At 36.8% G+C, this 27840-nt stretch overlaps 2 protein-coding genes across 7 annotated transcripts in view; one reads left to right on the forward strand and one right to left on the reverse strand.

Moving 5' to 3' along the window:
* The window catches only part of FASTKD1 (FAST kinase domains 1), a 56832-nt gene extending 43093 nt beyond the window's left edge, over nucleotides 1-13739 (forward strand). For all 6 annotated transcript variants that reach the window (XM_036023332.1, XM_036023333.1, XM_036023331.1 and 3 more), the window contains 6 exons: nucleotides 1835-1963; nucleotides 2730-2861; nucleotides 3223-3336; nucleotides 8458-8596; nucleotides 9195-9309; nucleotides 9828-13739. In XM_036023332.1, coding sequence (XP_035879225.1) covers nucleotides 1835-1963; nucleotides 2730-2861; nucleotides 3223-3336; nucleotides 8458-8596; nucleotides 9195-9309; nucleotides 9828-9923 — 725 coding nt within the window. In that variant the 3' untranslated portion in view covers nucleotides 9924-13739. The remainder of the gene's footprint in view (nucleotides 1-1834; nucleotides 1964-2729; nucleotides 2862-3222; nucleotides 3337-8457; nucleotides 8597-9194; nucleotides 9310-9827) is intronic.
* KLHL41 (kelch like family member 41) lies at nucleotides 13584-27798 on the reverse strand. Its single transcript, XM_028511038.2, has 6 exons — nucleotides 26448-27798; nucleotides 22914-23071; nucleotides 22683-22790; nucleotides 19443-19628; nucleotides 17972-18118; nucleotides 13584-13925 (listed from the first exon to the last, which is right to left on the reverse strand). Exons 1-6 carry the CDS (start codon nucleotides 27555-27557, stop codon nucleotides 13814-13816), a joined length of 1821 nt encoding a protein of 606 aa, XP_028366839.1. The 5' UTR covers nucleotides 27558-27798; the 3' UTR covers nucleotides 13584-13813.
* Nucleotides 27799-27840: the final 42 nt, after the last annotated feature.

A 27840-nucleotide genomic window follows, 5' to 3' on the forward strand; every position in this document is an offset into this window, starting at 1 on the left:
TATTTTTAGCAAAAATGCCTTGTATGTGGTGCTGTGTATATAATATTTGTATCACATCTGGAGACACATAGTATCTGATTCTTTCTCTCAGTTTTAGTAGTTAAGCTGGCGTGAGACCAGAGCAAATACATTACTTGTATCAGTATCATGTTCATAGACTTGGCTACATTTTTGTGGGATCTATAAGCCAGATAGTATCTAACCGTATCTGATTATATTGTGTCTGCTAATAGTTAAGTAAAATGGGACTGTGAAAAGTCTGTTTATATATGAGTGAGTGTATGCATGTGTGGCATTTATATACATTCATTTTTAGTAACAACTGTACGTAGAAAGATGAGACTTGAAAGTTGGTCTTAGAATATGCTCTCTTAATTCAGTCATGTTTCAGAAGGAACTGAAAGTACATCTCTTCCTATATTCTCTAAATAGAGGCTTAGATACTAGATTTTTTTTTCAGAATGAAGGGTATAAGACCAAAAAGGTTGAGAAGTACAGCTTTTATTTTTTTAAAAGACTTACTGAGAGAATGTTTGAAAATTATTGGAGATCTTTATGAGTACAACTTAAAATAACTAATGGAGTAATAATTTATTTTGAGTAAATGTTTGTTTTGACAGATCAGCTTTGTTGCTAGAGATTGTCACTATGAGTATTTTCCTCATTTACCTTGATCTTGCTTTATTAAGTAAAGTCAACAAAAAATCCAAAAGAAAATACTCAGGTTTATTTTTGTACTTTGCAAAAATATTGCTGCAATAGGGCCTTCTGGATGACCCCCTTCCCTTTTCATCAGAAATGTCTCTGGAATGAGGCAAATCAGCTAAATTATCTCAAGCCTTATTCTCTGGGATGTGTATCAGGCTGGTGGGTGGCAGGTAAGGGAGGCGGTGCCAGGTGAGATCTGAGCTTCATGCATGTCCACACTCAGCCTGAAAATCTGAGATCCCTACTAAGAAGCACAGTATAGTGGTCCAGGCTCCAGGCTGGACTGTCCAGGTCAAATCTTACCCTCCACTTGCTAACCATGTGACTATGGGCAAGTCATTTAACTTCTGTGTATCTCTGCACTCATTTGTAAAGTCGAGATAGTAACCATTTCTACTGTATACTGAAGTGAGATGTAAATGAGTTAATGTTTGTCCTGGCTAGGTAACTCAGCTGGTCAGAGTGTTGTCCTGACATAGGACTGCAGGTTCGATCCCTGGTCAGGACATGTACAAGATTTGACCAGTGAGTGCATCAGTAAGTGGAGCAACAAATTGATGTTTCTCTCTACTTGTCCCTTCCCCTCACTCTCTCTAAAAAAACCAACCTAATCAATTAAAAATGTATTAAATAAGTTAATATTTGTAAAGTGCCTACAGTGAGTGATACTTAACACATTCTGAGCACTGTTAGTATCATCAGTACATAGACACCGGGATCACTTCTTCTTATATACACTATTGACTTTCATTTTTGAATTCTTTTTCTTTTCAAGGCAATTGAAAAAACTTTTTATGAAGTTTCTGTAATAATAAAGAAACATTTACTTATCCTTAGCACATAGTATGAATTTATACAAACTGAGTCACCTGGGGAATCAGCACACAGGCCACGAAACAGAATATCACCGCAGTACCCTTCTCCCTGTCCCCTTTCCTGTTCCACCCCCACCCAGAGGTGCCACTTCACCGCTGATGAGATTGTGACAATATAGATTAGTTTTGGCAAGGTTGTGTTTGCATCATTTTTTAAAAACCTGGTCGTACCTGAATAAAGTGTTTGCTTATGTATATGTGAGGTGGCTGTGTGTTATAATTTTTTTTAAAAAATCTTACTTTTGTTTTAGGTATATTGGATCCTCTCATGTTAGTGTTCCTTGGTTTCTATTTGGCCATACATGAATATTTTCCAGAAAATCTCATAAAGACAATTTTTAACATCAAATTCTTAGGCAGATTGGATTCTCAACTTGAACGTACGTATCTACATTTTATTAAATTATCATTTGTACTTGACCCAAGTTTCAGTTCTACCTATACTAAAGCACTTAAATGCTGGTTTTTTTGTTTGCTTGTAGAAGTACTTCTCACTTGTTGTAGAAAACTCAGAAAACACAGAAAACAAAAGATCACTCAATCTTACCACCATGTGAAACTACCATTTTTAATGTTTTGAGTGTTTCTTTTCTGCCTTTCTCTTGCTCTTATGTGTATATCTATATATCTATTAAAACAGAATTTGGATTGTTTATGCATTCACTTTTATAAGTTACCTTTTATCATTAAACTGTTTTTTGAATAATTTTCCATGCCATTAAATAGTTTTTGATGTCATGATTTTTTTGTGTGTACATAACCTGCCATTATATGGAGGTAATAAAGTTTATCTATCTTAGAGGTTGTTATTACAAATAATGATTGCTATACATAAATCATTGACCTCATTTTTCTTCCCTGGAGATAGATTCCTCAATGGGGAATATTAAATCAATGAAAATTATTTGGTAGTATTTTTGAAATGTAGTCTTAAAGTTAATAATCAGTGGAAGCAACATAGAAGTTGGTCCTAACCATGCCTCTGAATGTAATAACTGAAAAAATGTAAAGTATGTGTGTGCAGCTGAAATGATTTTATGAGAATAAAAGTATCAGCCAGTAATGGGCATAAGTGAATGTGAACAAGTGGATTGTCTTTGCTACGTCCAAGCCAACAAAATCCATTAATCTATACTTTTATTTCAGTTTTATGTTCATCGCTAAGTACAAGGGTCCAGGTTCGTCTTATGGAATTAAATAGAGCAGTCTGCTTGGAGTGCCCTGAGTATCAGATTCCGTGGTTTCATGACCGCTTCTGTCAACAGCATTATAACAAAGGTTTGTGTTTTCTTTGGGTCAGAAACTAAAGTTTAATTCTGAAGTAAATTATTATGGTAGTGCATTGTTACTGTTTTTAAGCCTATGACACCAGAGTTCCCAACAGTGTCATGACCTGTTTAATGGAACCATTTTGTAAGTGAGATTTGGGTTACAAGAATTTCTTAATATTTCAAACACGAAACCTCTTGGTAGAGTGCAAAGCACTTGTGTTATACTGCATTTAGTGTCATTTCATATACTATTGCATTGAAGCTCTTGTTGGAAATACTACTCTTTATTTTTCACTTTGTAGAACTGGATGATTTTCATTCAAAAACTGATTATTTTAAGTGAACTAATTGTTTTTATTTTCATGAAGATACTGGCAGCCTGAATGGAGCACAGCAGCAGATTTATAAAATGTTAGCAGAGGTACTAGGAGGAATGAATTGTGTAAAAGCCTCGGTTCTTACACCTTATTACCATACAATAGGTGAGTCTTTAATTATCTCATCAACTGCTTCATCCACTTATTGATGCATTCACTGGAATTTTAAAAAGAAAGGTTTTAAAGAATTTTTTTTCAAATTATCTTGAGAATTTCCAAAGACACAGAAGTAGAAAACAACAGTGAAGTTCCCATGACCCAGCATTTTGCTGTTCTTCAAAAAATTATATTTTTAATTTTTATTTATTTATTTTTAGAAGGGAAGGGAGGGGAGGAGGAGAGGGAAACATTAATGTGTGGTTGTCTCTCACGTGCCCCCTGCTGGAGACCTGGCCCACAACCCAGGCGTGTGTCCTGATGGAATAGAACCAGCAAAAAAAAAAAAAAAAAAAGTTTAAGGTCAGTCTTTCACCAAGTCTAAATACATAAAACCCAGATTTAGATCCATTGGACATTTCTGGATCTTCAAGAGATTCTGTCCTTTCCACTCAGTATCTTTATGTTAGGGAAATTATTTACGTGAGTGTCATTGTTTAAGTTCATCTCAAAAACTATGTTGGATTATCACCCTGGCTAAGGATCTCCATAGGTATGTGCTCAGCTCTAACCTGGCTGATCTTATTTCTCGGTGTAGTTGTAGAAGTCATTCTGATTTAGTTGAGGATGACAAAGCTGATAGGCCAGGTGATATGTTTGATGGCAATAAAAAGTTTTTTAAAAATGGCACAATTCAAGTAGTAAGCATAAGTGAAAAAATGAAATTTTAAGAGAATTAACATAAATTTTCTAAAATTAGGTTTAGAAAACATCTGCATACACACAGAATATTTTAAAGGATTATAAGCTTGATAAAAGCTAATAATATAAATGGTTGGCAAAACTCAAATACTCCTTTAAACTATATTGTTAATAATAACAAGAAAACTGGCAGTCTTACTGTATTCTGTCCTTTGGACACATCTTAATATTGTCTTCTTATTTTCAGTGTTCATTTTGTGACAGATAAGGCCTAGAAATGAAGGCCTTCAAAGAACTAGGAAAGACTGGGGCTACATGGATTTCAGTCCTTGAGCAAGGTCCTAAACTAGACCTCTGAACCTTATTAGTTGTTTTACCTGTAAAAGGAGGATAACAACATCTGCTTAATAGGATTAACCAACTTATTGCATGAAGAGCATTTAGCACTGCCCTTAGAACATAGTAAGTGCTCAATAAATTTTATTTTAGCCCTGGCTGGTGTGGCTCAGTGGATTGAATGCTGGCCTGCAAACCAGCAGGTTGCCATTTTGATTCCTGATCAGGGCACACACCTGGGTTGCGGGCCAGGTCCCCAGTTGGGGGCTTGCTGATAGATGTCTCTCTCCCACATCAGTGTTTCTCCTCCTTTTTTTTCCCTCCCTCCCCGCCCTCTAAAAATAAATAAAATCTTTTTTAAAAATTATTATTATTTTTTAAATTTTATTTTAATCATTGTTCAAGTACAGTTTTCTCCCTTTCACTCCCATTCCAGCCCACCCACCCAACCCTCCCCACTTCCCTCCCATTACCACCCTCCCCCTAGTTTTTGTCCATGTGTCCTTTAAATTTGTCCCTGTAAACCCTTCCCATTATCCCTTGAAATTCTCTCTTCTCTCCCCTCTGGTCACTGTCAGTCTGTCCCCTATTTCAGTGACTTTGGTTATATTTTGCTTGTTTCTTTGTAAAAAATTATTTTAAAAATAAATTTTATTTTAAAAAAGCTGGGGATATTAGTCTGAAAACAAGTAGTCTTATAGAGAGCATAAAACTTAAAATATTTGAAGGATTGTATATGTTATTAGAATTGTATATCTGAAGCCTATATAATTTTATTAACCAGTGTGACTACAATAAGTTCAATAAAATTTAAAAAATATTTGAAGGATTGTTACCCGAAAGGAAATTAGATATCTCTATCTCAAGGATAAGTATGGTAAAAATTATAGGAAGCAGATTTGAATTCAGTATATGGAGAAGTTTATGAAAGACTTGTTGAAAGTTGAAAATGGGCTGCCTTGTGAAGCAGTGATATTCAGGCAGCAGCTGGATGATCCGATGATGTGTGTGTGTGTGTGTGTGTGTGTGTGTGTGTGTGTGTGTATCGGTGATTTCTGTGCTCAGCAGGAGGCTGAACCAGGTAATCATTATAACCCTCACCTACAAAACATGTAACCTCAGTTGTTTGGTTTTGTGTTAGTATCAGGTTTGGCTATGAGTGACAAAAGTCCAAAAATAATAGGGATTTAACAAAAATTATTTCCTTCTCCCATACACATGGGATGTCCAGGGCTGGGGTGCCAGCTCCGCAAACATTAGAGATCCGGGATCCTTCTATTTTGTTATAATCTGACATGTAGCTTCCACTTCCTGGTCCAAGGTGACTGCCCCAGTTCCAGCCAACACATTTATAGTCTGAGCAGGAGGAGGAGGAAGAGGAAGAGGAAAAGAAAAAGAAGAGTGTCCCTTTGAGTACAGTTCTCTAAAGTTGTACATACCATTTTGAAATTATACTGTGTGGCCTCATTTGGTTGCAAGTGACTTTAGAAAAGGTAGTTTTTACTCTGGGTGGCCACATACCCAGCTGACAGGTAGGACTCTTTTAAAAACGAAGAGAAGAATTGGGTATTGGGCAACAACTTGTAGTCTGTGCCAGAGGGTTGTTTTAAAAGATAGATCTACTCTTGTTTATATCTCTACTGTTTGCCAGATAGACTATACTCCCATAAAGGTAATGCTCACAGAAGGAGACACACTAAAATATGAATATGAAAATGATCTGTAACCCCATCTCATATAATTTAAAATTATTGAGCATCAAATTTGTGACAGGCACTGTGGCCGGCTCTTTATCCCCATTATTGCACTTTATTCTTTTTGTTTGTTTGTTTTGTTCATGTTTCTTTCAAACTAGAAATAATATATATCCATTGTAAAACACTTGGCAAATATAGAAAAGTGAAAAGAAAAAAGTCGCTTATAACCTGTTGCAAAATCATACATATAATTAGTATTGAAGTTACGATTATTGCATCACAAGCCCATTGTAGTTTGGTTCTGATTGTACATCTTGTTGTCAGGCTTACTTTTGTGTAAAACTATGTTAATCATTAGAAATAAGATTTAATAGGTAATATTTTATATATAAGAATGTGGTATAATTAAGATAATATGTAGTATGAGTAAGAATTACGGGTTGGAAACATTACTTTTTAGGTATTAAAAAACACTCACTTAAAAAAAATCATATGATGCATGATTATCAGAAAAACCAGAAAGGGTAGATAATAAAAAAAAAAATCACCCATGATATAAGCACTGTTTACTTTCAGTGTGTTTTTCTATTTCTAACTGACTTTTTAAAAATAAAAAATGGCCTATTTTGTAGTGTTTGTAACTTTCTGTGCGTATATATTGTGTATATTTTTCTATGCCAACAGTGATAATACACTATTCTTAATGACTGTATAACATTTTATTGAATGAATGTTCTGTAGTTTATATAATTGGTATTTCACGGGTTTTTTGCTGGCATGTATATCTGTCCAACAATGCCGCAGTTTCGTATAACAACATAATAGTAATTGATACACACATATTGCTTATGATGTTAGACACTGTCTTAAGTGTTTTATAGATAATAAACTTATTCATGTCTCTGTAAGGAGCATAAGTTATGCTATTTTACAGATAAGGCCCAGAGACAATATTGTTTTTTCAAGGTTATATAGCTGGTAAATGGGATAGCCGGGGTTAGACCTAATCATTCTAGCTCCAGAATTCATTCTCTTAATGAGAGAATTATATTTCATCTTTAGATTTGAAAAGGCTTCATTTACCCGGTTTCTCTTACGTGTAAAAAGTAGATAATTAAAACTACCTTTTCATTCATTGTTTCTTTTTTTCTTGGTTTAAATACTTTTATGATTGTTTTTATTACGGGAAAATTTCAAACATACAAAAGTGGAGAGAATCAACATTTAGCAGAAATAATTATCAATGCTCATTCACCAGAGTCCCATTTGCTTCTTTTCAAGCAATCACAGGTTATGTATCATTTTAGAATGGGTGGCTAAAAAATAAGGATGGTTTTCTAAAAACTTAAACACACCACCATCACCACCCCTACCTACAGTAGTTTCACAGTAGTTTCTCAAGGTCAAGTAGCTTGCTAATGCCCAAATGTCTCAATTTTCTTTTACTTTATAGTTGATTTGGTAAAAGTGGGATCCAAACATTGTATTCAGTTATTTGTCCTTTTAAGTTCTACCTTTCTCTCCTTTTCCCTTACAATTCATGTATTTCAATTTTTTTTAAATATTCTAAATTTCTCCAGTTGCAACCCTATGGTGTCATTTAACATGCATCAGCATCCCCTGTTTTTCCTGTAAGCCAGGAGTTAGAATTAGAGGTTTGATTAGATTCAGGCTAGATTTTTTTTTTTTGGTCAGACTATTTTTTAAGTGGTATGTACTTTTTATTGTATCATATCAGCAGACACACAAGGCTGGTTGTCTTCCTCTTTATTATATTACGATCCATCAGTGGGTTTGTATGTCCAATCAGCTCATCCATTAGGAAGTTCTCCCGTCAGCATTTCACCTACTGATTTTAGTGGCCATTAAAATCATCGTCTACATCCATGATTCATTGGAGGGAGCAAAGTAGTGATATTCTACATCTAACATTCCTTCTGAATTTATTAGCTAGAATTTGTCTAAAAATAACTTTGTATCGACTATTTATGATATGTACACTTCAGATAGGAAAGACAGGATACATGCTTGAATCTTCCCTTGTTTTCAGATCAGTTGGCGTAGCTCCCTCCAAATGTGACCAACAGAATTCAGGGGATTAGAATAAAACTCTTTAATGTGATTTGACCTAGTCCAGTGCTTAAATATAGCCCCATGCTAAATATAGTTTACTGATACCTGCTGATTTATATTTATTAATTGATTTTCAAACAGAGGTGCCGTTGGACCAAATCTTGTAAGTTGGATAATTAGGGAGGTACATCATTCTTTGTGTGTGTGTGTGTGTGTGTGTGTGTGAGTGATGCATGTGTGTGTGTGTGTGTGTATTTAAAACATATCTTAAACTTTTACCTATAAGAATTTACCTTCATACTGTTGATTCCTGTACTTACAGATTTTGAGTGTATCTTGGATAAAAGGAAAAAACCTCTTCCTTATGGAAGTCATAATACAACTTTGGGAAAAATGCCAGAAATGCACTGGGAACCAAATACCCCAAGAGTTGGATCAAGGCTGCCACCAGGAACTGAAAGGTAACTTATTTTTTAGTTTCAGATTTTGTCATCTCAATATTGTACTTGAACTCATTTATGTAAGATTTACGGAGTAGAAGAATCTGCTTCTCATCAATGTCATGCATTCTACCTCTGTACCTTTGGTTTTCTTTGTGCTTTCAGCCTTAATGGCTGTCTTTGGTTGTCTAAAATCTAGCATCTCTCTAAAGTCCTAATCTTCTAGTGACTTCAGCAGAAGCAAATAGTATCTTCTTTGGAGGCTCCATACCTCTCTACTTTTCTGATAGCATTTAGCCACTTAACACTGTTCCAAAGCTGTGTTGCTTTAGCTTTGTATTCTTCACTGTGCCTTCCTTACATATAGTAGGTGCAGAGTAAGTATATATTAAACAGAGAAACAAATGGATGAAAACATGGAAATGCTTAGTATAATTTGTTATAATTATAATAAATAGGCATATCATTACTAATTTAGGTAGAAAATAACTTGGTATACTCATTTATATTCATTTGGCTGTTGTTGGTTTATAAAGGTACATCCTTGTTGCTGAAAGGGTTATAATTATTGTTTCTCATTTTGATTTTAGAAGTAATTATTTATTTTTATCTTATGTAGAATTGCTTTGGAATTTTTGGATTTAAGAGCTTTTTGTAAAAATGTCCCTCATTTAAAAGGAAAATCTGCAATGAAAAAACGACATTTGGAAATTTTGGGCTATCGTGTAATTCAGGTATGAGACACTCAGGAAAATCAGCTTCTAAAAAACATAGGAGACCTTACCTGTACATTTATTTCCTTTTAATGTTAAAGTTCTAGACTTACATCTTTTTTATATTAAAAAAAAGTTGTATTAAAATATCTGAAATAAAACATCCTCCATTTTTTTAAGAATAGTAAATAAAAATAATCATTTCTTATTTATAGAAGATCTGTTGATTTCTGTTCATACATTTATCTTACCAGATGGATAGAGCTATAGGGAAAAAGGCTAGGGCATGAAAGTAGGGAAGGCACCCAGAAAAACCGTCTGTTATTGGTGTCATAGGAAGCTGTGAGGCAGAAGCAGGTCTTCTGGGCTTGGTCAGGAAGAAAGACCCACTTGGATTCCAAAAAGGGTTCAAAGACTTATGTTTATGTAAACTAATTTCATAGGGTTCCTGCGGATATGCTCAGTAGTGCTTAGAAGTCTTATGTTTTTTTTGTTGTTGCCTTAAAATGTCCATTTATACTACATTATTTGTTTTACAGATCCCTCATTTTGAATGGAACTCTATGGTGCTGTCAACAAAGGGTGCTCGGATGGACTACCTGAGAGAATGTATATTTGGAGATGGCAAATCATGACTGTAATTTTTATTTAAACAGTTATCATGGTGTGTCACATATGATCTTATTTTAATTAAATCTCCTGACTCAGTTAAATACTAATATAGAATTGACTGGTTTCAAGGTCAGTCAAATCCCTATTAAAATAAATACATATTTTACAGTAGAATATCGTCTCTACTGTCGTGCTGGAAAACTGTTTAAAATTCTTAATATAAAAGACACGTAGCTTTTAAGAAACTTTAATAGTTTACAATTCATCTTTGAGTACATACTGTGTGCCAGGAGAATACCTCAGTGAATGTACCATATCTACCAGGGGTGGAGTCAGACAAAATACATGATACTAAGGGTTATAGAAAATAATACAGAGGAGGGTACAGGAATATTGTGGGGGGTGTAATTTTAAATAGGGTGATCTGGGAAAGACAAGGTTATCATTTGATGAAGACTTAAGGAGGTGAGACTATTTGGGGGTAGAGTACTCTAAGCAGAGGGATGAGTAAGTGCAAAGATCCTGAGGTACGAATGTGCCTGGCATGTTTGAAAATAACAAGTAATCTATTGTGTCTAGAACAGAACAAGTGGGTTGGAAGCATATTAGGAGACAAGTCACACTTAAATGCTCTCATGGCTACTCTGAGACAAGAGGCCATTGGAGAATTTCTAACAAAGGAGTAAAGAACTCACATTTTAACTGGATCACTGTGACTATTTTGTTGAGATGAGAAAAGACTGCAGTGGGGCAAGTGTATAAGCGGGGAAACCCATGAAAAGGTTATTGCAATAATCCAGACAGGAAATGGGTGGTGGCTTGTACAGAGTGCTGGCAGTGGAGGTAATGAGAAGTGGTCGTAGTTTTAAATGTATTGTGGAGGCAAAGGCAACAGAATTTGCTCAGTGATTGGCTATGAGGTATGAAAAAAAAGCGGGGGTTAAGGATAGTTCTACATGTTTGTCCTGAGCAACCAAAAAGATGACATTGCCATCGACAGAGATGGGGAGGTCCACGAGGAGAGGAAGTGGAAGTGTTGGTTGTGGTGGTGAGGATTACAAGTTTGGTTTTAGACATGTGGAGTTTGTGGTGCTTTTTAAATATCTAAGTGGAGATGTCAAATAGGCACTTTAATAAATGAGTTTGGAGGTGAGAGGAGAGGTCCAGACTCAAGAATTTGAAAGTTGTCAGTAGTATTTAATGTGATGAGACTAGAAGAAATCACTAAAAAGCAGTTAGAGGAAAGAGTGAATGAGGGACAGGTCTGAGGACTGAGCTCCGGGGGCTGTGACACGAAGAGGTCGAGGAGAAGCAAAGGAGACTGGATAGGATGGCCAGTGAGGCAGGAGAAAAAGTCATAGGTAGTAATACTTCCTAGAAGCCAAGTAGAGAAAGCATTTCAAGAAGGAGGAAGTGAGCAATTCTATGAGATGCTGCTGAAAGGTCAGGTAAGATGAGGACTGAGAAATATCCATTAAATTCAGCAATATGACAAAATCACTGATAACTGAAAAGAGTCATTTTGATGAAGTGGTGAGTTTGAAAGCCTGATTGGTTCAAGAGAAAGGAGGAGGAGATAAGATTTTCTTATAAATGGAAGCAAAGAAATGAAGATAGGTGAGGGGAAGTGCACCATTCTAGACGTGGTCTGATCCTTCAAATACTGAGGAGGGAAAGTACGATTTTCTCTTTGTCTTACAACACATTGATTCAATAAAATAGTTACTAAGGGCCTACTATGTGAATAATTCCCAACTCTTCCAAGACTGGTATATACGTGCTCAGCTGAAAGGCACCTGGTGGGGGTGCAGGTAATTGGCCATCTGAAGTGTGTTGTCCTCTTGACCCTCTAAATTCATTCTGTCTCAAAATAAGTTGGTAGCTAAAGGGCCTTGCCTCTTAACTGTAGCTTTACAATGTGTGTTCTGCATGAAAATCGCCACACTCATATTTAGTTTAGGTTTAAAGTGCTTGTTTAAAATATCCAATTATTTTGCATGATTTAAGCCCCAATTCTGAATGATTTTGCAAAATGTGAACTTCTCATAATCTTTTGTGGAAAATAGAATCAGAACAGTAAGTAAATGAAAGATATCTCTCCTTACTCTCCCTAATTCTGAATTTCCTCATGATATTCATTTCCATTACCTGATATGCTAAATGCCGTTATCCATTTTATGAATGTGTCCTATTTCCCAAGCAAATGATTACTGGAACTAAACCTCTGAACAGGTTAAAATATTTTATTATGTACCTTTTGGAATAAAATGATTAGACTGGTGAGGGTTATAAATTAGATTGAGGGGAGTTATAAATTGGATGTAAATAAAACCCCAGATGTTGTATATTTTAGATACATAGAAGTCTTGATTAAATGACCCTGATACACTTCCCAGTTACTGTTATACACAATCTGAATTTTCATGTACCACATCGCTTCCCCGCCCTTGTCTAGGCTGCCTGATTCAGATGGTGTGTGTGTGTGTGCGTGTGTGTATATATTTGTATTTATTTATATTTTTGATGGCTTTTCTGTCTAAATAACTGGAATTGTTATAAACAAAAGCATTTTTTTCATTAAGGTGTAATGCGCATACCATAAAATTCGCTGTTTTGAAGTCCCCAATTCAGTGATTTTTAGTACACTCACAAGGTTGTGCCACCAGCAGCACCGTTACCTAGTTCCAGAACATTCTCACCATCCCAGAGCATTATCTTGACAGCTGAATCTCATGCCTGCGTCACTCAGCCTTCTCTCCCCTGTCATAGAATCCTCCCCGTCAGTCCCAAGTCAGGTTTCTCAGAAAACGGCGTGTGTCAGGGGAGACGTGAAACAATTCTGAAAGCACGTGAGGCCCATAAGCTATGATGAGTTGATGACTGGGGTTGAATGTGATGGTTGTGGACAGACCTGTGAGCCAACTTGCTATGGATAGGATGGGGCGAAAGTAGGTTTACAGTTGTATGTGAAATAGTTTATTATTGTATTAGTATTTATTAATTACTGTATTATTTTCCATGAAACCAACCGTAAACCTACTTCTGCCCTACCCTGTTGTATACACTAAGAACAAACTGCTTGAATGTAAGGGTGTTATGTACCAGAAAGTGGAATAATACAGTCACCTTTCTTTCAAAAATTTGCAAATAGTTCTTTCTTGGAAAGTATAGATAAACCAGTGAATACACACCATCCTCCGTGCCACCCACTACTTCACCCACTACTTCACTTCTGCCTCTGCAGTTTCAGGCTGTAGTTAATGGCTTGAAAACTGATTGGCTGCTTTTAAGTTAAAAAAAAAAAGCATTTGATTTAAATCACAAACAGTATACCAATGTCAGAAAAAGAATGGAGAAAAAAAGACCACTTGAATTTGACTGCTTTTTCTTAGAGAGTTTTCCCCTTCAAATGAGACCCATTAATTATACTCCTTAAATAGCATTTCTAAAGTCTTATGACATGTAATCTTTAATACGATACACAGAATTTTTGTCATTTTGAGGCATGAGCAAAGGCTTTTGATGTTTTAAACATTTTAAAAAATGTAGATGAACATATTTCATTCTTTAATTCATTTATAATAGAAAATGTGTCAAGTTACCCTACCAATGCAAATGAAAGGATTCACAACTCAAATTTAGGAATCTGCTTTACAATTAATTGAGAGATCTCAAAACATATTATCTGTTCAAGTTAATATTTAATTTCTCATTAGAAAATCGTTTTAAGCTCTGATCATTACATTGAAGATTCAGGGACTTTGAGGTTTTGATACCCACTGCTAACCTCTTGGACAGTAACTTATTAAATAATTTCTACATGAATCTCGATAGGCTTTTAAAAAACAATAAATAAAGCCCTATTATCCAAACAAAACACCTCCCATTCTATTGCAGTTTTTCACCTTCTTGTTTATAGCTTAGACAGTTTGAAGAGATTTAAACGTGTTGCGAGGCAACTAGCTCCTGAAGCATAACGTATTTCCTTCAACATCCCAGCCCATTCCTTTTTATCGTCTTCATACCTGGTGGAGAAAAACAGTAATCAATAGCAGTTTTTACTTGGATAGTTCTTTATGTGTCAAATACACAAATGTGGATCTTTGAGAAACCCTACTGGTTCTCAGCCAGAGGAGGATGCCCCTGACTGCGGGAGAATAACTCAAAATACACATCCTTTGAAGGAGTATGCCTGAACTACAGCCACGGTATTTAATGTGGATGCTCAGGCAGTTAAGCTCCCTCTGGGAATTAGAGACTGTCCAGAGATGAAGAGTGATATATAGGCAATTGATCATTCTCTTTTGGACTGATAAATATGGCTGGTCTTTATGAGCCAAGGCCAACAGACTCTACCTTAACAGTAAGAATTGGGACAAGTTGGGACCGATAGTTACCTTGATTATGATTTCAGTCATTTTTATACACTATTGCCCAGCACAGAACCTGACATTCGTGGTCACTCCATAAAAATCCGTTTTCCTTCCCCCTTACTGTCCTGTGTGAGTACTACTCTTAGCCTGCACTTGACATTAGGTAAGATCTGGTTGTCCCCTTTGAGTGTTCAGGGTCATAAAGATAACAGACAACTTGAATTCCTTCGAAGGGTGTGCCTGTCCTCTGCCTGGTGCCCGAAACACTCCTCTTCCTTTGCCTGAGGAACTAATGCTGCCTTCCCTCTGAAGCCTTTCTTGCCTTCATCAAACAGAGTTTGTTTTCTCTTTGTCTCACATTGTCCTTTACATAGTATTTATGATAGCAATTACTCTTTTTTTTTAAAAAATTTATTTTTAGAGAGAGGGAAGGGAGGGAGAAAGAAAGGAAGAGAAACATCGATCAATGGTCTCTTCTACACCCCCAACTGGGGACCTGGTCCATGACCCAGGCCTGTGCCCTGACGGGGAATGGAACTGGCCACCTTTCAGTTGGTGGGTCAATGCCGCAATTACTCTGTTTTAATTTCCCCTTATGTTATGTCCTGAACAAGCTCAAAGGTATTTGAGGACAAATCTTACAGACCTTATCCACAGTCATTACTTGGCATAAGGAAACAAGCCAAATCATTCTATGATGAATGGGATTTAAATTTTGCTGATACCTATGTAAGAGATGGGCTATCTGAATGTCTTCAATCGTCCAAATATACTGTATTTTACCACGTGTAATGCACACTTTTTTGCCCAAATTTTTGAGGGAAAAAGAAGGATGTGCATTATACATGGGTTTAATGATTACATATCATGGGTATCATAATTCTGTATATAATGCACACAGAAACTGTGTGTGTGTGTGTTATGTACAGCAAAATATGGGTAATTCTCAATAGTTATACTGTGCATTGAGTGATTTTTATGTGGAGAAAAGATAGGCAAAAAATATTTTACTACTAATGAAGGGAAGAACCTTAATTATCTAAATGAAATTTGGGCCAGCAAATTAACATAACATTTTAAATGACCTAATGAAAAAGTGACCACATAGAAGCAACAGGAGGTTGAGGTTCCTGGCAGTTACAGTTTTACTTCCAGTTTGGCCAATCCTAAGTATTTCAGTGACTTCAAGAACAAATAGAAAAATTAATTTTTTTATCACATTAACAGTGAGAGGGCCCATAGATTTAGAATGCGGTATACTGATAGTTTTCATCTCTTTTTACATCTCTGCATGTGTGAATATTCACTTGGAAGCTGAGGGCAAGTAGGCAGCCACTTTTCTATTGATCAGCAGCTTTCAACCAATTCACACAGGTCGCTGGGCCACACCTGCACACTTTGAGTAGGTGTGAGGTGAGGCCTGAGAATTTGCATATGGGACAAATACCCAGGTGCTGCTGTTGCTGCTTTGGGAACCAGTGCTGATCATTGGTTTACAAATTTGACTGCACATTGGAACCACTTAGGGACATTAGAAATATTGATGCCTGGGTTCCAACCCTGAGATTGAATTATTGGTATTGGAGTATGGCCTGGGTATGAGGGTTTTTTAGAAGTTCCCCATAATTCTAATAAACAGCAAGGTTTGAGAATCACTGTTCTAGACAGTATTACCCACATGGAAAATGCCTGTACCTAAGTTTAAAATTTTACAGCTAAGCAGATAATGATGAATGCCCCTCTTGCCTTTACCTAATCCAGTGGCTCCCAAACGTGCTGGCACATTAGACTCATCTGGGGATCTTTCGAAAGTTTCAAAGCCCAGACCATACCTGAGACCAATTAAATAGCAGTCAATAGAGATGTGGCAGAGCATCAGTATTTTGGATGCTCCCTAGGTGATTCCAGTGAGGAAGCAAGTTTGGGGACCACTGCCCTAATTGTAAAATAAACCATTATCAGAGCAGATCCCTCTTTCAGACTCCCCCCAGCAATATAAGGGCTACTTTTAGCAGGAGATGCTGCCTGCAACTTCCTCCTGCTGAAGCAACTTGGCTTTTGACCACCATTAGGAGCCAGAGTGGCTCATGTGGAGTTCAGCTCGTGACTGCACCTTCCTTAACACCAGTGGCTACACATTAGAATCACCTGGGAAGATTTTAGGACCTAGTGATGCCCAGACCCTACCTCCAGAAACTCTGATTTAATTGTTCTGTATTAAGGCCCAGTTACCAGAATATTTTTAAAAGCATCCCAAGTGATTTTAATGTGCAGCCAGTGTTCAGAGTCGCTACCTATTCATTCTTAGTTCCTGCCCGTTTTCCAAAACCCCTAACATTTCCAAGTATTCATTATTCCATCCCTTTTTTCTATTGCTTCTAGACTTTCCCCATCTCACCCTCTTGCTGAGTCAAGCCTTTTTCCTTCCTGGAAATCTTCAGTTTCTCTTCCTTTTGGGGGGAGCGGTGGGGGAGTGAGGGGTTATAGTTCACTTCCTCTTATAGCCACTTTTTTCTTGCTCTGTACACAGCTAGTTACTATTACAACAATGTAAGGAAATGATAGATGCACGAAATGTTTGGTTAAGCTACTGGCCTTTTAGCCTTCCAGTTCACCAGCTGGGAGTAAGGCATGCACTTGTCCAGGTATAGAACAAACAATATCTGCTTTTCACTTTCAAGCTTAGTGGTATGCCTTTGCTGATCACTCGAACATAGCTGTATCTATCTATAGACTTAAACATGCAAGTAAATCACCTGGGAATCTCGTTAAAATGCAGATTCAGGTTAAGTCTGGGTGGGGCCTGAGATTCTGCATTTCTAAGGAGCTTCCAGGAGATGCCAACACTTTGAGTCCTAAGGCTCTGGACAACCTGACAACAGGCCAGGGAAGGGCATCCGGACTCGGGAGTAGGAATTGGCCTGCAAGCTGAGAGGGAAAGCACGGATTTGGCAGTGCCTGGATGGGGGTACAACACGAACTCACTTAGGTTCACCTCAGGCAAATGAGAAATGCTTCCTGTAAACTCAGAGCAGCAAGCACAGTGCCTGGGCGGGAGGCAGCAGGTGCCATTCAGCAGACACACGGCTTCCTGGTGGTGACCAGACACGCATACCCTATTCACTGTGCCTCTGACTGACGTGGCTCTGTGTGACACAACTTACACTTATCTGGTAGGTGAAATGGACTGCTATGTTTTGCTCTTTTTCTTTTTAAAAAATCTTTTGTAACTATTCTCAAAAAATTGTGAAACCATTTAAATTAGATTTAAAATAGAGTTAATTTATGGAAGGCTCAGGAGCTTAAATATTTCTTCAGAACTCTGTTTTCTTAGGAAATTAAAGTACTGTCTGATAGAAAGGTAGGTGGTTTGGAAGTAGGCTTTACTCTGTGGATGCCTAGAGCATTGTATTTGCAGAGCTGGAATGGAGCTTAAAGGGTACACAGTCCAATTCTCATTTAATTAATGAACAGGCCCAGGTGAGTTCTTTTCCAAGGTCACAGCTAATTAGAAGCAGTATGTGACTCAGTAAGTGGCAGATATAATATTTCAATGAGTTCCCAAGAGTGTACCACCAATAAGTAGCTGACATGTTGGGAAAATCTGGGTTACTATTTACTTAAAAATTGTTTGCTTTATCAATGATCACTTACTCATTTGACATTTAGTTCAGAAAATTGGAGTGAAGGAAACTTACTTCCATATGTCATTGACTTCAGTGGGTGCGAACTCTTTGGACTCCAGCTGAATCATGGCAAACCCACCAATGGCATACAGGGATCCGGCCAGATCAACCAAACTGATGGAACTTCTTTCTTGGGGAAATTCGGCCATTACGTCCCATCTAGGAATTATTGAGAATATAGTCAATGTGAAACTTAAAGAAATGCCAAATACTGACCAATTATAGGTAATTATAATAAAGAAATTCAAGTGGCATAGACACCCAAAATTAGAAGGTTAAGTTTGCTACTAGAAAATATCTAAATATTATTTCTTTATTTGAAAGATGAAACCAGATTAACTACAAAGCTCTCAATATGACGAAACTAATTATAAAAACAGTATATGTATATTGTAGAAAATATGGGAAATACAGAATGTATAGAAGAAAGCAAATATCCCCTATGATTATACTGCCCAGACATAAGCAACATTTTGGTGTCATTTTGTCATTTTTATAAAAGCATACATTTAAATATAAACATCCATCCATACATATGAACAAAACTAAGAAAATATTTACAATTTGTGTGTGGCTTCTTTAACTTCCTAAATCATAAGTTAACCCATAGTGTATAGTTTTCAAAATATGATTTTTAATGATTGTTTAAGTCCTCTCCATGAAAGTTCCTTGTATTATAATTTTTGGATAATCAGGCATATATGGTTTAAAAAATAATAACAGCACTCCAATTTTCCCTCATTGCTAAATTAGGAGTATAAAAACTATATGTAATTCAGATGTGTGAGCTCAATATTTTGAAAAAGACTAGTTTTATATAAATATTTATCAAATATCTTTTTATATTGAATTTATTGGTGTGACATTGGTTAATAAAATTATACAGGTTTCAGGTGTACAGTTCTATAATACATCATCTGTATATTCAGCACCCCAAGTCTCCTTCCATCCCCATTTATCCCCCCATTTACTGTCTTCTACCTCCCCCACTCCCTCAAATATTTTTTCACATGAACTTGAAGCCAATAAAAGCTTAAAAGTGAAAATTTTAAGACTTATGAAAAGCATAAAAAGTTAAACTGAAGCATTCTCGTCTTACAAACATCACAAGCTAAGATGGAGGTCTTTTCCTTCTTGAACTGCCTATTTCAAATCAGATTACAGAGATGTGTGTCCCCCTACGTGTAGATAATTGCTCAGAAGTGTTACCTTTGCATGACTGAATTCACAAGGTTAATAACAAGTACACACTGAGCACGCCAACATCACCTGGAAGGTCATGTGTTCTAGGTTACAAACACATGCACTGCAGCAAGAGGTTAGGCATTTTTACACCCAGCAACAGGAAAACAAGCCCAGATGAAGATATTTCCTCTTTAATCCTTACCTGTCCTTTCACCATGGCCTAATTAGAAACCTTAATATTTATCCGAAATTAAAATGTACAGTGATTCCTATGCTGTAGTAAGATACAGTAACTCACTTATTGGTTGTGAGATCGAGAGCTTCCACCGAAGCTGACAGACCGTCTTCAGTGACGCCTCCTGCAACCACGATTTTGCCTTTGTGGACAGCCACCCCGAACATCGAGCGGGGCGTTTTCATCGGAGGCATATCTTTCCAGTCTCCTTTTTTAGGGTTGTAGATAAACACTCTGTTCGTACACTTTCTGTAAACATAGAAGACAACAAAATGGTCCTTTTAGAAACATTTTTTTTAAATCCTCACCTGAGTATATATTTTTACTGATTTTTAGGGAGAAGAAGGGAAAGAGAGAAACATGGATTGGTTGCCTCCCAAACGCGAGGATCAAATCCGCAACCTAGGCATGTGCCCTGACGCGGGGTTGAACCCACAGCATTTTAGTGCACAGAAGGATGACACTCCAACAACTGAGCCACCTGGCCAGGGCGAGCCCTCCTTTTTTGAAAGAACCAGCTTTGCTAGTCATCTAGCTTTGCTTCTCATATGAAATATGTAGTATATAGCAGAGGGTAAAAAAAAAAACCCAAAGTATTATTTTTAAAAACTTAATATATGTTTCCTTTTTATTGAACTTATCGGTGTGATAGTGGTTAACCCTAAAGTATTCTTTTTAAAAATTTTAAAATTTTTATTTTTAAAGAGAGAGAAAGAGAGGGAGAGAAACATCGCTGTGCCAGATGGATCAGTTGCCTCTCATATGCCCCCAATCTGGGACCTGGCCCACAGCCCAGACATGTACTCTGACTGGGAATCGAACTGGCAACCTTTAGGTTTGTGGGATAGTGCTCAACCCACTAACTCATACCAGTTAGGGCCTTTAAAGTGTTCTTAATCTGAACATATGCTATCAACCAAAGGATAATTTCAAGCGTGAGGACCAAAACTATTTTATAACTTAATTCTACTACTGGAAAGTAGGATACCTTTATTTTGGCAACTGCCTAGAGACCCATGCAAAATACATTTTAATCCTGTTACTAAATTTAATGGAAGACATGCAGAGAGCAAAAATAAATAAATAAATAAATATTAACCCTTTATTGTGCCTCAGTAACAAAAATATTTATTTAATTATCTGAATATCCTAGGACTTAATCAACTAGCTTAAAAAATTAGAAGAGAATGTGCCAATTTAAAATTTAACTATGTAATATGATAGCTAATTTCATTTTAGTCTACCATTAATATTACAGTGTATTTTAAGAACTCTGGGACTACAGATGAGACAATGAGAACAGTTTTATATGCTGAATGCTACCAGAAAAACCTGGGCTTATCTGAATTATTATTCTTAGTATTTCCTTATGTTTCTTTAAAGTTATCCACAATTCACTAAATTCCAAATGATAAGTGATTAACTGGTTCTATTTGGTAAAGCCAAAAAGCAAACAAATAAAACTGCAGCTTTTTGTGAAGACAGTTTTTTTTTCTTTAGTTATGTAAAAGACCAAATACCTGAAGTAGAAGCATTGCCTCTAATATTTGACTATGAGTATTACTCTAAAACTTCTTGATTTGAACATGATACAAAGTCATGTTCTTCATATTCAGTGTTGATAACTAGTGCAATTCAGTGCTTTTATTTCTTTTTTAAAGATTTTATTTATTTAGAGACAGGGAAAGAGGAGAAAGAAAGGATGAGAAACATCAATGTGTGGTTACCTCTTGCACGCCCCCTACTGGGGACCTGGCCTGCAACCCCAGCATGTGCCCTGACCAGGAATCAAACTGGTGACCCTTTGGCTCACAGGCCAGCACTCAGTCCACTGAGCCACACCAGCCGGGGCTCAGTGCTTATTTTTAGATAATGATTCAATTCAAAGTTCTTGACTTCAGCATTTGTCAAGCAATGTCTTGGTTAATCATATTCTCAAGATTAATATATTCTTACTGACAAGACCTGTATGCTTCTTACTGACATATCAATTTCCTACTTACTAATAGTACTTGAAGGAAACAATTTAAATCATTTGGCAGGGTCATTATGTTTCCAAAATCAGAAGCTGCTTAATAGATTTTCCATTTCATTTACTCAGGAAAAAATGCCCAATGTAAGATATTTTTTTTTCCTATAGAACTTTTATATCGTGGGTAGTAGATTTGACATTTAATCTTGAACAGAAATTTTGGTCCTCCAAAAATGATTTTATACTGTGTGAGCTTATAATATGGCCTCTTTTAAATATTAATTTGATGGTAATATCTAGCATTAAGGATTTCAAAATTTCAGAATATTATCTTTGAATGCAAAACTACTGTATAAAAACTCATTGCTTTTTCAATAACATTTTCTGTGCTGTATTTGTCATTATAACTGAATATTGATCATTAATTACTAACTCCAGAAAACAGAATTCTTTACTTCTAGCACATTTCTATGTTTTATTCTTTCCTGTTTTGCCCTTATAACCTTTAATTCTGGCTCCCTTCCCAGGACAGGGCATCTCTATTAATTAACCCAGAAAAATGATGACAAGCCCAATTAGAATTTTCACGGACAGGAAATTAGTTCTCACTATTCAAACTGAAAATCTTCATTTTGTCCGACAGGCTAACAGCATAGCTGACTGACTTCTGGAGTACTCTGAACTCAGTTCTCCCTTCGAGTTATATTTTTCTTAATTACTGATCCCTTGAGAAGTGCCCAGAAATCAAGTCAGGTTTATACATGAAGCTTCATTCTGCTTTTGTCATAAGCAACTGGGCACTAGTAGGACTCCAAGGTTAAATATTTTGAAAACCACTTCTGCTCAGGAGTAAATAAGTGAAATATTACTGAAGAAATAACTGTCCTATTTTCAGTCACCATGCTTTTGTTTTAAATGCACTTATCTGAATTCTCTAAATGTAAAGTACAAATCTGATATTTTTATGTGCTATTGTTAGTAATTATATTTTAAATACTAAATTAAAAGGTATACTTATGACTAAATGAATTTTTAAAATCCCATTGGTTTTAATGTAAAATATAGTTATAAATTAGCTAAAAAATACTTGATTATGTTCCTAAATGCTGTTTTTCTACTGTAAGAATGTTATGTTGGAGGTATTATAAACTCACTTATAATATACTGCAATAGCTTTTCAAAATTTTATTTACAAAATTTATTTCCAAAAAATTATGAGTGCGAAAGAACTAAGTTCTATTTCAGTATGTAGACTTAAATAAAAAGAGGAAGGAACGATTGTAGTAAAAAATCATCTGGATATAAGCACAAGGAGATTTCAGGGAACTTACTTGTCATCTGTCTTTCCTCCTAGACAATATATCATCCCCTTGTGTGAAACCACATTATGGCCATAGACCTTGATTGGAAGTTTCTTTACTTCATTCCATTTTGCAGCCCTAAAATCAGAAGAGGATAGAATTCATACGTTTTCAATAAATTCCAGAGTCTAATAGTAGGAATGTTATAGGCACTCACATACACCCGAGTGCTTAAGAAATGAGAATGCGATGCCAACTTACACAGGATCATAGCATAACACTGAGTCCAGCGAAGCCTCTGTCTGAAGGTCCTTGCCTGCAACTACGTAGATCTTGTCATCCACCTCCCCCAGACCGAACAGACACCTCGCTGAAGGCAGGGGTGGAAGTCCCACCCACTCAGATGCCACGTTATCGAGCTGGAAGAAAGGATATATGAGGGAATGTGGAACTTGTGCCAGAAAACATGCTGTACTGTGTGTTGTTTAGAATCCATTGAGATAGTCAAGGGTCTTGTAAGTAAAATAAAACTATAACCCAAAAGTATTATATTTTACCCAGAATTACCTGGAAAAATGAGAAAATCTACTGGGTGTGCTGAAATAGCAGAAAATACTAAAATGTGTAGGACTTCAAGAGAGGAAGGAGAATAAAACAGTCACAAGAGGTTGGTTAGAACTGTGAAGTTTTTGTCAAATTAATGCTTCCCATGTTTCCTTGTTCTGGTTTGAACAAGGAATCATAATGCTTTTAGGACACTGGAGAAAGAGAGGTTTTTTCTGCAGGGAGGGTCACAGTATGTGAATGATCCCCTCATGCTATATTTAACATGCTCCCCACGCTGGCATCCGGGACAGCTGGGCCTGTCGCTCAGTCCATAGACAACTGACACATTAGGCAGTATCTTCTTGCCTTTAAAAATTCTTAGATTTGCTTTGTTACCTTATGGTGCAGGCAGGTGTTATAGCTTATCACCTCCTAGCCTTTTGTTGAGAGACTTTGCTGTCCCACTTATTTATGCACTCATGATTCTTGTCTGTGCCCTAACTGGGGATCAAACCTGCAACCTTAGACATATCAGTACGACGCTCTAACCAACTAAGTTACCTGGTCAGGGCCCACCCTGCTCTTTTTTTAAAAAAAATTATATTAGGAAGTAACTTTGCTTATTTGTGCCACTGCCACTTCTGCAAGCCTGAGACAGCCCTCTAAGTGCCCATGCACGTAGGTGATATTTGGCATGTCTGAGATCAGTTTCAGCTTGCTACTACTATTACAACTTACTATTGGTAATTTTAATACTTTCCACTTTGCATTTAGGACACCAAGGCACAAGAAAACTACTGTCTTCAGAGAGTGTAGTCACAGATTGTGCTCTCTAGTGCTACTTCTATATAGAAGAAGAAATAAGGAGTAAACCCAGAATAATCGGATACCAAGGACAGATGCAGGTGTTAAAGGCTGTGGTATAGGAGGGGTCCCTGTAGAAGCCTGTCTATATCTGTTCTAGTGACCTTGGTTACAGCAAAGCACTATTTAAACTAGATAAGATAAGTGGTTTAATTATTAGCTTTGCATTTACTAATTTCAATATCTGGATTGTGATTGCTAATGTTTCATTTTTTAAAAAAAATCCTTTGATCAAGAAAGTGGTGTGTAGTATAGCAGAAATAAAAGTGAACATTTATGGGTTTTGACTCTGTGACAGGGTTCGTGCTAAATGCCTCACACAGGTGGTCTCACTTGGTGTCCAGGATAGGCATTTCATTATCTCAATTTTACAGGTGAGGAAATTGAGGCACAGAAAGATTCAATAGTTTGCCCAAGTTCATAGAGCTTTTAAGAGACATTCAAATGCAAGCTACATAAATCTATAGTTTTTTGTTTCAAAATGGAAACAGAAGTCGTTATAGCCCCATGCTGACAGGTCTCGGCCACACTCTGCAGTGAGGTCTGCATCCTGTCCGACCCCCGATGGCGCACTTCCTACAGCAGGTGAAACAGCAGACTGCCTGCCAGACTCCTCCACAGACGAGCTGTCAAGCTGTTTAACCACTCTGGCCCCAGTTTCCTCATCCTTAAAATTAGGGTTTGGACCTGGATTTTTTTAAGATGTGGTGCTGTTCAAAGATTTGATGAATCTATTAAGCCTGTGAAAAAACCTCTCTGTTACCTATGTAAAAAGTTCTCCTAATGTACAGTATACAACCAAAGGTTATAGTACTCCCAACTTAATACATTTTAATAAATGTCACCAAGAAGAAAAATTCAAGACCTAAAATTCTTATACCTATATTTCTTTTTTAAATTTTAAATTTTATTTTATATTGTATTTTTCATTACCATTTATCCTTCCTTTTCCATCTTTACCCACCCCGTCCCCTCCACAATCACCACATTGTTGTCTGTGTCTGTGAGTTCTTTCTTTTTTTTTTTCCTTTTTTTGCTTCATCCCTCCTCTGTTCAAACCCCTCATACCTATAATTTCTTATGACTCGAGCCCTCTTTTATGATCAGGTGTTTTTATCCTGGCGTTTTGTTGTACTATTTGTGCCTTTTAAAAGGAGCAAGGCATGGGCAATGACAGGGAGTTGACGCTTTCAACTTTGTATAACTGTTTTTGTGGCTGTAAAGACATGAAGTGGGCTTCTCGAGCCAGAGTGAGGGGCTGTGCCAATGAAACTAAGGCAGTAACAGGGTAGAGCAGGATAACAACAAGGCTGTAAGTACTCCTTGGATCTATGATTTCTAGGTATCTGTCTGTGTTTTGATATCATTTTTACTTCCTTGATATAATGATTGCCTTTTAAATTGAATGTGCCCTTTTTTGAAATTTATCTGAATTTAAAATTAGGGCTCAGGAAATTTTCTGTCCCATGCTCACATACTTATGATTACAGCTTCTATTTTATTTTTATATTTCATAGTTAACATTCTTCAGTGGAACTTTCAAAATTAAGAAGCATGATTAACATGTATTATTACATTTTTCAAGATTAGAGAAAACTGGCTAAATGTAGTAGTTTGTGAATGTATAGCATTCACCACTTTGAGAATACACAGTTACTGCAATATGACATTTTACACTTATCTCTGGCGTTTCCAACTCAAGTGTCCAGAAGTCCCAGGCCATGACTAGGTATGACCTAAACAAAACCTTTTGAGCTAGCAGTAAGCTACAAAGCATTGGTATCGGCAAGCCACTGATTCCTTCATAAACTGATAAAGTACAATGAGTTGATAATACCAAAAAAACTCCTTTCAAACAAAGTACAAAGATTCTATTAGTTTAGAATTTGTTTTCTTGGAAACTTCTGTGGTTTCACAAAACAGATTAAGTTGTAATTATGACTAAGTACAACTCTGATCCAAATAGATGTGATAATTTGTCATATATAAAAAATTACCGTATTGGAAATAAAAATTTCTAAATACTGTTAATTCAAATTAGTGACATTTGTGCAGACAATTTTTCCCAGAAGGTAATTCAAAGTGTGAAATATATATAGAAGTTCATGTTCAGTAAAGTTATATTATAGGAAGTAACCATAAAGAAGAGATAAAATGCTATCTCCAAGAATTTCAAAGCAGTTCAAGGCAACTTGGAAAAAGGTAGAAAATCTGTTTGATTATAGCTTTTTTGGGGACTGGAATAGGACATCAAGTAGAATAAAATGCAAACACCTGCATTTCATTTGTGAATTATTTAGAATAAAATAATTTGCAAATCAGCTAACAGGACCATAACAGCCTTTCTTTTTATGTCTCTACTTATGTTGAAATAGCCTTTCTTACCTGGAAGAAGTAGGACTGTAGAGGTTGATCCTTGTTTTCCTCATCCACATACAGTCCCCCTACCACGTATACCTGATTTTGTTGGGTAACGATGCTGGAATGATTTCTGGGAATCTGTTCAGCCAATGCAGTAAGGTAGCATTCATTTTCTGTGGGATCATAAGCCACTGCAGCTGTGTCATTGACCAAGAGGATGAGGTCTTTGACAAACATTCCATGCCTGGGAATGTCGTTCAGGTAACCAGGGAGTAAATCTTCATCACCAACATCTCCATTCACCTCACCAGCCCCAGCCTTCTCTGCATTTTTGCTGGGTTCTGGGAGCTTGCCTGCGAAAGCATCTTTGAGAACTTTGATTTTTTTTTGGAGTTCTGGGTTGCTTTTAATTATATCATCTTTCTCAACATGATCTTTAAAATATTTTTCTGTCATAAGGCGAAAGCGGATACAATCAAACACTTCATTAAGGCTTTTAACCCTGTTTTCTTTGTCTGTTCGCACCCATTTCATCACTGCCTCAAATACTGCTTCTTCTTTTTCTATGTTTAGACTGTCATTTGAAATGACAGAGATCAGCTCCTGTGGAGATAGTTGCATGAAGTCCTCTTCCTTACAAATCTGTGCAAAGCGATCAGACACAAATTCACGGGCAGAGATGGCAAGTCTTGGGCAGTCAAGGAGAAGCCCTAACCTTAGGATGGCTAGGCAGTTACCAGGAGCCAGTCTCTTCTGAAGGTAAGAAACACAGACGGTGAACACGGAGGGGATCTGAAAGCGGCTGGCCAAGGCAAAAATGTCCTGCACGTTCCCGTCGTTGAGATCGATACTGGCAGAGTAGAGGTACCTGATGATTAAATCCAGTACGGCAGCGTCCACATTATCTAGTACTACCTCCTTTTTTTTCGCCTCATCAATTTCAGATAAAAAATACTCACGGAAGTAAGGACTACAAGCTGACAAAATCAATCTGTGGCAAGGAATACTTTTGTCACCAGCTTTTAGGGTGCAATCGATGAATTTTTTCTCATCCAGGAGATCTTTTAGACCATCCTGAAGAAGGGTGGACTGGTAAAGCCGCAGCTCCTCTGCGAGTTCCCGCTGGGAATCCATTCTGTGAGTAACCTGGGTAAGGAAGGGGACACTGAAGGCCTTAGCTCCTTGCAGCACACAGGTCTAGCTGTAAAAAGGCAGATCAGTGTGCTCTGCCCAGCTTGTAGCCTGTGCAATTTAATCCCACCAGCTAAATATAGATACCAGCTCTAACAACGGGAATTTAGGAGTGCCAGTTTGGAAAGAAGAGTTGTTCCTGCAGCTGTTAGAGATTGAAAGGGACAACTGAAACTTTTTATCACTAAGGAAACAGCTAGGAAACAAGCAATTTAAATGAAGGGGG

The sequence above is a fragment of the Phyllostomus discolor genome, chromosome 4, assembly GCF_004126475.2.
Source record: "Phyllostomus discolor isolate MPI-MPIP mPhyDis1 chromosome 4, mPhyDis1.pri.v3, whole genome shotgun sequence".
In the NCBI taxonomy this organism is placed as follows: domain Eukaryota; kingdom Metazoa; phylum Chordata; class Mammalia; order Chiroptera; family Phyllostomidae; genus Phyllostomus; species Phyllostomus discolor.